At 37.5% G+C, this 11,077-nt stretch overlaps 1 protein-coding gene across 5 annotated transcripts in view; it reads right to left on the bottom strand.

Moving 5' to 3' along the window:
• Positions 1 to 8,315, bottom strand: part of ADD1 (adducin 1 (alpha)) — a 30,705-nt gene extending 22,390 nt beyond the window's left edge. For all 5 annotated transcript variants that reach the window (XM_010134114.1, XM_010134115.1, XM_010134116.1 and 2 more), the window contains exons 1-7: positions 8,083 to 8,315; positions 6,763 to 6,925; positions 5,522 to 5,673; positions 3,276 to 3,356; positions 1,462 to 1,611; positions 447 to 590; positions 228 to 326 (exon numbers count right to left, since the gene is read on the bottom strand). In XM_010134114.1, the coding sequence (XP_010132416.1) occupies positions 228 to 326; positions 447 to 590; positions 1,462 to 1,611; positions 3,276 to 3,356; positions 5,522 to 5,673; positions 6,763 to 6,925; positions 8,083 to 8,277 (984 nt within the window). In that variant the 5' untranslated portion in view covers positions 8,278 to 8,315. The remainder of the gene's footprint in view (positions 1 to 227; positions 327 to 446; positions 591 to 1,461; positions 1,612 to 3,275; positions 3,357 to 5,521; positions 5,674 to 6,762; positions 6,926 to 8,082) is intronic.
• Positions 8,316 to 11,077: the final 2,762 nt, after the last annotated feature.

The raw sequence follows: 11,077 nt of genomic DNA, 5'->3' as shown, positions 1-11,077 counted from the left end.
GTAGGCAGTATATATCAAACCAATGGTTCCAATACATTTTGGTTCCAATAGTATTTGCACATAGCTGGTTAAATCAATGTTTTGGATGTCCTTGCATAATTTAATGATTTCAGAAATCACGACATTAGTTTAGACCATGAGTAAAAGCAGTAAAGTGTGCAGCTACTAATCTGTTTGAAGGTTAATACAGCAGACTGGATTATCACATAACATAGTAAAATTCTTACTTGAATCTCACAGGCAAGCACTAGATTATGAATATAGTAGAAAGCCTCCTCAACAGTCTCTCCAACTGATACTAAGCCATGGTTTCTGAGAATAAGGACCTAGAGAGACATTGCAAAGAAAGTTAACAGCAGTAAGGCAGTATTTTCTTGCTTGTGATTAAAGACCATACCTCCTCCACTTCACATATTTTTTCTTTAATTCCAGATGTGAATACTGACCTTGCTTTTAGGCCCCAAATTTTTCTGAATAACCACCTTTTCTTCATCATCCACTAAAATACCATGGTAGTCATGATAAGCTACTTCCCCTAGAGAAAGGGCTTCAGGTGAAATTGGCAAGAGACCACACTTCATTGCAGAAACCTGAGAAACATTGAAACAACTTAATTTCTTGTAACAGGAAAACCACCACATAAAAATATTTTTTAAATTTTGTGTATGTATTATATGTACATGTCTCTACCACACAAGTGGTCTTGTACTCCATCTCTAAAGCCTCTGTTTTTCACTTTTGGATGGGATACAAAAGCCCTATTGATCTTGGGTCTGACTCAGTATGGCTGCTTTTACATGACATCAACACCAATATGTAAAGGCTCAGAAAAAAAACCCTACAATCAACTGCATCCTTCATTCCTTTCACACTACTCAGTGATTCTCCCCTGCACCACCACCACCCCAGCAAAGGAAGGCATTTAGCTACAAACTTTGACACAGGTAATTCTGCAGGACTGCAAGCAAAGTTAAGGAACGTTTTTACAGACCACTCTATAAATCAAATAAAAAAAAAAATCAGAATGTGAACACTGAAATAGAGTCACCAGATGACTCTCTCAAAAAAATTCTAAAGATGTCAAACTGACTTGTTACAAGTTGAACTAAGAAGTATTGGAAAAGTTTCATATATTTAAGAACAACGTGATAAATTATGCTTTGCAAAACCAACAAAATACACTCTTACGACTCACTGTTAAAAGACATGGTCTTTCATGGTAAAGGACAGCATGAATTATGCATCTTCCAATTACAGAGCTCAATTTACTGTCTGACCACTTATATAACAACAAAACAAGGAGGATTTGATCGATTCAAAACCAGAATGACTTATTTGAAGGGAAACAGAAAGGCTTGGTGTCCTTCAAAGAGGAAGCAAATCTATGATTTGGGGGGACCCACCTATTTTCCATTTGGGTGGGGTGGGAGAACAGGATAGATGACTAAAAAGTGTGCTTACCGCTGCCCCTGCTGGCGTATGAATATGAACAATGCATTTAACATCAGGTCGAGCTGCATAAATTGCAGAGTGCAAAGTAAAGCCAGCTTGGTTCACTCCCAAGTTAGTGCTTCCACGATCAACTACATCTCCCTGAATATTGATTTTAACCTGGGAAAGAAAAGAATTAGTTTCATAAATGAATCAAGACTGACAAAAATCTGACTTAATTCAGCATCTACCTCTGAAGCTCTAAATCCATATTTCAGTATTTTAACAGGTGTCAAAATGTGCACGATAAGGCTGTAAGTAGGTGATCAAGGCCTCAGTTTCAGATTAAGCCAACTTAAAAAGACATCAGGAATTACCAAATATGACATGAGAAATCAAGAAGCTGACAGAAGTTACAGACAGCTCTGAGACAAAAGGCTGCATTTCACAGAGACTTACAGTGGAGTTCTATCAGAAACTCGCAAACTTTACAGATACCTGAAGAGGAATATTGAGACCTTTCGGAGAGTAGGTTCTTGAAAAGCCAGCACCTAGGTAACCATAGTACTGGTACCATGCAAGGCTGAGATTGTCCAGGTACTACTATTATAAATACCTAATTTGGATATGGATGTAGCAAAAGTGGAATAAGAGGGAAAACGTAATTATGCATGGGTTGTATTTGGGAGAGAACAAGGTCAGAGAAAAATGGAGTTTCAAAGTGGAGAAGGGAAGAACCATCGTGGGAGAAATGAATAGAAAGGGGTGGTATAGGGCGAGTCATGTAAGCAGGCTGCTGGTCAGCGCGCCGATCTGGCTATGTGCCTTATTACTGTAGTCTCTCTTCTTATTAAAACCTGCTACTGTGTGAACATGCTCTCTACTGTGTGTGTCTGCATTTCGCCACCTTCATGCAACCTTAATTCTCAAGATATTTACATTCCTGATAGAGAGGTAAAAGCAGAACACCTTTGGAAAAAAGCCCAAACCAAACACACAAAATACTGCCACGGTGAGGCCCTTACCCTGTTCTAAAAATCTTGCAGTAGCAAGGGCAGGTCTCAGTTTTCCCCATTCCTTTTCCTACAGCTTTTTCAATTAAAATTTTACAGACAGTTAAGGTGGAGGTATGTAAGACCCAACTTTACAGGTAGCTGAGGGCAATACTGGGACCTTAAGGTGTCAAGTTTGAAATGTTACTACTCTGCACATACTTCACCTCACCTTCAGCTAGAGCTTACCTACCTTAGGTACAGAAAGAATAGTGTGGAAGTTGCTAGTTTGTTTGAATGCAAGAAAGTCAACCACATTACCTCAAGTTGTGTTCAGCAGCAGTGTAGACCAGACTGAAGATAAATGTTCAAAAAATGCCTCCCTCGAGCTAACAGTTAAGGGAACAGTGTCTTCAACTGCAAACATTAGATCTCAAAAACCTAATTTACCCATGCCCTCAGTTACTTACAGCATTAAACGATGGCAACTAAATCAGGCATCTGACATAATGTCTTGAAATCATAATTGGTTTGCATCATTTGAGTGAAACACACAGTTTCCCTCAACAAGCCTGACTCAACAGCCAGCAACTGTCAAGGACATGATGTGACCATGACCTGGCTCCTCTCTACAGCTAGATCCACTGGAGGACACCTAGTGGTGAACATGTGCACAGAAATCTCTCTGAGAGACAGCAGCTCTACCAAAACCAACCCTGTTCCATAAAACTATTCTAAACATGTAAGACAGAGTAAAATATTCTCTAGGACAGAATTTAAACAGTGAGAGGGACAGATGGAGCAGACTCAGCTATTAATATTTTACAGCTATGAAAAATAGCAATTGCTTACCAGACTAGACGCAGTAACTTCACTATAGAGGAGTCCAAAAGGTACGATGAGGAAGTGCTCCTGCTCAGAATTTACTCTGGCCTAAGTATAAAACAAAAGTAAAAGTTATTAAGGGTATTTTATTAATGCATACAAAGCCCAAAACCATGAAAGTTACTTTCACTTCCTGAGTATGGAATGGGAAGTATGCCTGTAACATATACAACAGATAATGAACACACAACACAGATACGTAACACACGTTGAACAAAATCAGGCGGTAGGTACATGCCAGAGTCCTTCAGATCGGAGGAAGGTAGTAAATCCTTAGATCCGGTAGTAATGACAGGTCAACTACTTCAGATAAAAAGAATGGATACTGAGGGAAATGGTGAAAAAAAGTTACTGGGTTGTTTTCTTGGTTTTTGGTTTTTTTTAGAAGAATGAGTTGATACTCCACCTGTATTTCTATTAGTAAAACAGCGAGTATGAAATAGAACTGTGTGAGATAATGGAAGAATTTGGCCAACATCTAAAATATCTTGATGCTGAGAAGGTTTCATCACCAATGTTGGTGCCTGTGAGATGCCTGTGACTAGGACAGCACACCTGCAGGTTTTCTACCAAACATCCTGACCAAAACTTAGGGTTTTGCTTTTTGTTTAATTCACACAATCAGGAGTTATAATACAAAAATAACTCTGACTTCAAACCATTCACACATTAGGGTGCATCTGTTTAAAGCCTGTACAGTGAAAAGTACAGAACAGCTAGGTAGCTTAGGTACCTCCCAATGGAGAATGAAAAGGCTTCAAATGTTTTATTGAACACGTGACAAGTCCCTATTTTGCTGAGTCTACCCAGTTTTTGTGTTCAGGCTTTCTTCAAAAAAAAAAAAAGTTAAGTTTTGCATTCTCTGAGATGCAGCTACTTTTTGCTCCCTCATGTTTTCTACTACTTGTAACATTAAATACATGTATACTTTGATAAAGGTTCTACTGCAGGGGAAAAAAATTCTGAAATAAGTAGTTGATCAGTCATCCAAAAGCCTCTAGTACAAATCTCACTTCCTTTACAACCTGCTGCTAACCTGCTACAGCATAACAGCCTGAAACTTAACCAGTCTGTTGAAGTTAACCTGTTCTGTTATGAATCACCAAATTAGTTCTTCACTACAGAAGCATAAATGATCTAGAAAATCTTTTACTTATTTATGCAAGACAAAGAACAGGTATTATTGAAAATGCCTCAAAAGCTAATAACAAAGCATACACACTCCCAGGGCTGGACTTAACACTAGAAAGCCATCTCCAAAACTGCCTGCGTACTAATATGTTTACTGCATTAATGTCCCATTTACAAAAATCAATTCTCCCATCATGTATGAAAAAGCAGGGGCAGCCCAGAGTTGTTTACAAGAACCATTATGTTGGATATATTTTCTTACTAAAGGAACCGCACGATCTAAGCAACATTGCCTTGATCCTACGCCTACCCATATCATTCATCATCTTCATGGGTCCACAAATAGTATAGTTGAAACCTCAAAAAGCAGTAATAAAAATTACCGTATTTTGTTCAGTCTGCAACTAGAAGAACTGAACATGCATAAAGGACAATCTCTACCATGCAGGAAAAAAAACCACAATTCAGCTCTGTTAGGAAGACAATTGACTGGGTTGCACATCACAGCTGTGACTTTACTCATGAGAATCATGTTGATCATTCTTCTGGCATATAAAACATCCTTGATTTGACCTCCTTGTCATTATTTTTATGGATGCCAGCATTTACTCAGTCACAAGGAAAATTGTTGGCACGCTGCATTAAGCTAAGTACTTTGCTCATGTTCAGAAATATGGCTTCTTTTTCAAAAAGGTTGGTACTTTGCATTATAAGAGTCAAGAATAATAATAAGATATTTTAGTACTTAGCAAGAAAACTAAGAGATCACCTTGCAGAATAATACATATAATTATTTAAAGCATTTAAGATACTAGAAGATTGAGTCTTTCAGCAATCTTAATTTCATCATAAGATCTTTCACGTACACTCTCTTAAGACTCTATTCAGACTGTGGTAACTGACATGCAAGCTGTTCCAGTTCTTCTTCTTGACATGCAATGACAAACCTCTTCACTATTATACTGCTTTCAATCCCACTTTGCTCCTCTTTGACACAAAGAGAAAATGACAGCTGGGGGAGGGAAGCAATTCTCTTGTATGTTAGAACAATTGGTTCGGTTATCTGTTGATTCAATACTCACTGTTATATGATTGTAAATAAGCTGAGACCAGCCAAAGAGATCTGCTAATCTGTAGAAAGCCGCCAGTTTACATCGTAACAACTTCTCCCCTTTTTCATAAGCAATGGAATCTGATCCTCTCAGATCGTTCACCGGTGTCACCATGCCAAGACCTGAAATGGAGAAGAGGTAAAAAAAAGCACAAGAGGGTTTGCCTTCAATGTCAGTTAAAACCTAACAACCTCCACTGCTGCTACAGTGGTTGTTCTTACCAGTTTATATCAACATATTAACCTAAGAAATGGATAGCAAACTTTAATTACTTATAACATCATAATTACACAAATACAGTGACAGTCTTGGACAAGGTCAGTTATCTTTGGTAAGCTCAGCATTCATTTCCTTCCTTAATATTCATCAGTAGTAAGGTGACAGTCCATTCCTTAGCAAAATTTTTCTCTCTCTCAAACTAACGATTCTCTGTAAAAATGCAACTTCATTGTTACTATTCTGCACTTCTTGAGATACATGACTCTGTATTCCTGAAAAGGAGAATTATGTATCTAAAAAGATGCGCACAGGTTCACTTCATTCAGAAAAATTAAGTACATGGTAGAGAGAGGAAGGCTATTGTAAATAATTACAAATACTGTAGTTCTAGTTACAGTGCAATTAAAAATGTGATTAAAAGTAACTGTGATAAAGCAGAACCAGGCCATGCTAAGAGTCTAAACTACAGATTTATTTTGGAGCATAAGCAAGGACTTAAATTATCTTAACACAAAACCTGCGTGTACATGCATTTTTGGGGGTTGTTTTCCTTCTTTGTATTGCTTGCTGATGTTTCTCGTCTATAGCTTCACTTCACAGGATAAAGTTGCAAACAGTATTTCAATGGCAAAAATAAGGTTTAAAGACTGTCACAGTTACTAGTCTACTAATGAGCGTTTCATTTTCCTGCAGACAATCCATGTGGCAAACTTAGAAATATTTAATTTTTTTTACTAGTGCTGACTTTTCAGGCTTAATTTTCAATTAAGATACATACTCGAAATAGCTTCTGATATAAGCTATATATATGCATCACATTGCACATCACTGTGGCATTTAGAAAATAATCTGTTAATTTTACGTTTGCAGTGTTCCTGTGAGCAGAACAGGACAGCATTTGAACTTCAGAGCAATTTCAATTTCATTCACACTGTTTTCCTTTTAAGCCTTTGAAAAAAAAGTCCAGCTATTATAAATTAAGGTGCACTCACTCATGTTTAACGCAGCCATCCCGCCTTGTGGTGCTGCAGGGTAGACATTTGGTACATTTGTTGTCATGAAATCCGCAATCTGCTGTAAAGCCAGTAAACCTGTTGGGTTCTTCCCCTTCTTAAATTGTTCCTGTATCATAGATTCCAGTTCTTCACAAAAAGCCTAGCAACAAGACATTGCATATTGTAAAGCATGTTCAAACGAACCTCAGCCTTTCATACACGGCTTCTTTTTAGCATGGAGATGGAAACATCCTATATCTCTTCTGAAAAACAGCACAGGGCAGAATTACTGGGTGCATACTGTTACTTGGAAATGTTCTCTGGAGCTCCAATGATATGAGTCACTTATTTTTTTGCAACTGGAAACTCCCAACACTCTCTCTTCAAGTAACACCAAAACTTATGGAACCTACTAAAATGGATTTCTGGAAGGAAGAGGAGGATGTACAATCAACTTGAACACAAAACATAAAAGGAAAAGCAGTGGAACATCCAGGAACACAGAAAGGATTAGCCATTAAATTTTATAAATAGATTAAACAAGGGGTTGTCTACTTTCTTCCTGGTTTGTTTTTTGGTTTGGTTTTAACCTTGAAAGGAAGGGAACAAGACTTCTACTGTTGCCGGTAGCTGCTGCTTTTGAAAAGAACACTGGAATTTGTACTGAAAGAGAAGTATTCCAATTGCTAAGTGAATCTAAATAAAATGGGTTGATTTCACGTGGAAAAACTAAATACATCACTGCATCCCTACTCTTAATAAAGTCATGTCATGAAATGTTTTGTATCTAAAGCCACCCATCAGTTATTACAAAAGTTACGACAGAAATTGTTTTGTGTACTTTCTCCTTGAGAGAAGTATCTTTAATACTACATGTCATTCATAGTTTATTATTGTGTAGTCTTTCAGAAAAAGATATATAAAAATATTTCATATGTCAGAATCATGCATGAAAAACTGAGCACAGGACAGACCTGCCTTGTATAAGCTACTCTTAGTGTTACTTAATTTAAATGTTTAAATAAATATTGAATATATGAAACAAGAGAAAAAGTGTCTGACCGAGACTAGATGGAAAATATGAAAAAATGTTGATGATTGCACAGGGAATTCTGAAAGCAAGAAGCTACTTCATGAGTAAATAAAAATCCAGCCAGATAACATGAGGAAAAACTAGGTTACAATAAGGATATTTTAGAAGAAAGGCAAACCAGAAAAAAGATCAAATGAATCTAATATGACAAATTATCTAATTCCGTAGGAACATTAACAGAGGTAAGATTATCACTTTAAAGACGGAGCATCTTGTTTTCTTACTGGGCTTTGAAGGATCATGGAGACTCTCTTCTTCTGTTCCATCATGTTAAAATCCTGGCGAAGGTCAGGTGCCATATTCCTCTCTCTCAAATAATCAGGGTTATTTTCATCAACTCGATCAAAATATCTCTCTTTATGAGGGGCTGTTGTTGGAGGTGGTGAAGTCACCACCCCCACACCAGAATCACCATTCATAGCACAGTTTTAAGGAACCTAAGAAGAGGAGGGAGAGAAGAGGAGTAAATAAATCAAGCAGAAGAAATAATTAAGAACTTCATATGTGTTCCTCATTTTAGAGTAACAGTCCAAATCCATGTAAAATTAGCATGGCTTCCCCAACACAGAAATCATGATTGTGCAATTGGATAGCAATATTCTAGAGGGAAAAAAGATTAGAAAACTAGGCTAACATATACGAAAATCAAATATGCTACATGCTACGCAAAACTAATACATAAGTTCCACCTCCAGTTCTTTAAGCTGTCTACACTGATTTTCAGAGGCATGGAAGTCCTTCAAACCTTCTTACAGACAATGACAGGCAAGTGCAAGACACATGAGCTCTAAACTCATCGGTTTTGTTTTGTGTTTTCAACTTTAAAAGTTAAAGCAGATAAGATTAAAAGAATATGGCATAGATCAGAATTTAAATCATTACACAAAATAGGGTATTACACATGTTCACTAATATGAACAATCAACCCCCTCCAAAACATGCTCATATTGCAAACACATTTGTGGAGGCAAACACAGAAATACTGACTCTGCAACCTGAGGCGTACTTTTCACAAATACGTTTATTTTAGGTTCATTCAACAACATGCACATCTCTAGATTATCATGTGGGGTTTGGGATCTGGAAAGCACGCACAAACACAACCTCCACCCACTGGCCAGGGTTCATTGCAGTTTTACATGTTGTCATCAGCAACTGCACATATCTACTAGAAAGGCTTAAAACTCAGCTGGTATTGCTCATGCACACATCCTTCTTGCACTCATGAAAATCCTTTTGTGTAACATTATCCCAGATTTCTGGGCACAATATCATAACTTTCATTCCAAAATCCTTTTTAGAAGGTTTTTTTAAGCCTTCCACTGACAAGCAACCTGCTCAATAAAGCCACCCTCGCAACACCTTAGAGACTCAAAGCTCTGATTCCTGATCATCTGACATATCAAAAATAAGATTTTTAAGGAAAAGATTTCTTTGCATATTGTACACGATTAAAAAAGATGTCACTAACACAAACTGTACCTCACTGAACTGTAATAAGAACGTTTTAACTCTGAATGGCTTGCTTCTTCAGCAAACTGCAATTATTTACACTCTACACAAAATATGCAAAGTTGAAATCCCTTGCCATCGTGACATTTAGCAACTTTGCTAAGCAAATGAGCCAAGAAAAGCTACCATGTCTTTTCCCAGGGGTGGAATAGATAAAGAGAATAAAGTAGCAGAATGTAGCTCCTTGTGCCAGTAAGGTGAAACAGCCTCATTTAAAAAATACTGATTTAGATTTGGGGGTCGCATGGTAAGGAGAACTCCAATTTGAACAGTCGATTTCATTACGCATTTTCAGTTTAGAAAAAATTATACCAATCAAATCTGCTGATATTATCAAGTCATAGCAACTCTTTTTGCTGTGCAGGAGGAAAGACTGTTTATGTATCTTCATGTAAGTAAGGACCAATCTTTTACGTAACTAGTAAATTTTTATATATGTCTCTTCTATTTTTAGATTTTTAGTGACTCATCTTAAACTACACTTGCTTGGGGATTTTAATTTGATCAGAACTTCCATATCTATTAGCTAAAACCACCTCAGACGCAGATGACACAGAAAAGGCAATGATTTTGAAATGCAGATTATGTTAAACATCATCATTGCCATGAAGGAAATTATCTATTTCAAGACTTCAGAATTCGCAGATCTCATCCTCTTTAATTCTGATATTAGAAGAAAAGTTTCAAAACTCAACCGGTTTCTTATTTCAGAACGAACAAAGCACTGAACCGAGACAGCTGAACACAACAAGCAAAATAAAAGGATTTTCTTTGACTCTGCAGAAGAGATACTACTATCAAAATCTAAGTTAGCACTTCAGGCACTTAAGTTTTAGGTGCTCAGTGATTCCCACCCACTGAGCTGCTGAACACACACATCCGTACTGTTTAAAGCATTTCACTTTAAAAGTCACAGTTGGACTTATTTTTGTTTTTCTTCTTTAACACAAGCACATACACACACATTTGTAACTTCTTTGAATTACTAGCTTTCCTTCACCCAGGAAGAAACACAAGGTATAGGGAGAAGAAATAATTCTTTTATCCACATGCAAAACCTGTTAAGGTAGTAGACCTAGAGAGTTTTAAGCATGTGAAGTTACAGCAAAGGCGCCACCTCTACTTTGGCAGCTTCAGATCCTTTGCACAAACCCTCCATGTTCTCTTTCTTGTCACAACCTCCAGCCTGCACCATCTGCTATTTCGTACCTCAAGAATGCTTTTGAAGGCTCACTAGCACTTAGCACAATTCCTCTTCTGAGCTCTGTTTGCCATCCCAATGCCTCTACATGCAGGGTTTTGCTGAAAAATGACAGTTTGCAAATCCAAACATATGGCTTATGCTCTCAGAGTAATAGGTCACTGGGCCCAGTCCAAGCTTCACCACCTTCTCTGCTCATCATGGGGATCAAAGGAGTTCAGAAACAGTGCAAGCCCAAGTCCACCGATAAAGGCAAAGCAAACCGCTCAAGCTGTTCAGCACTTATGCTGCATTCTGTTAAGTGTAGCCCCAAAAGTGTGTTTAATTTAGAGCAAAGCATGGTAAAAACACGGAGTTCGAGCTTACCACCACTACCACCAGCATGTGCTGAAGAATTCAATTTCCAGACTATTATAAAGTTGCATCTTGTATATATGAGCATGTGCAATCTTAAAGCAGCGTGTACACACATTTGCAAACATAATTTTGCATTTAATTATTTACAT

The sequence above is a fragment of the Buceros rhinoceros genome, unplaced genomic scaffold (assembly GCF_000710305.1).
Source record: "Buceros rhinoceros silvestris isolate BGI_N320 unplaced genomic scaffold, ASM71030v1 scaffold10194, whole genome shotgun sequence".
Taxonomy (NCBI): domain Eukaryota; kingdom Metazoa; phylum Chordata; class Aves; order Bucerotiformes; family Bucerotidae; genus Buceros; species Buceros rhinoceros.
The sequence above is the reverse complement of the archived record's forward strand: the minus strand, read 5'-3'. Positions and strand labels throughout refer to the sequence as shown.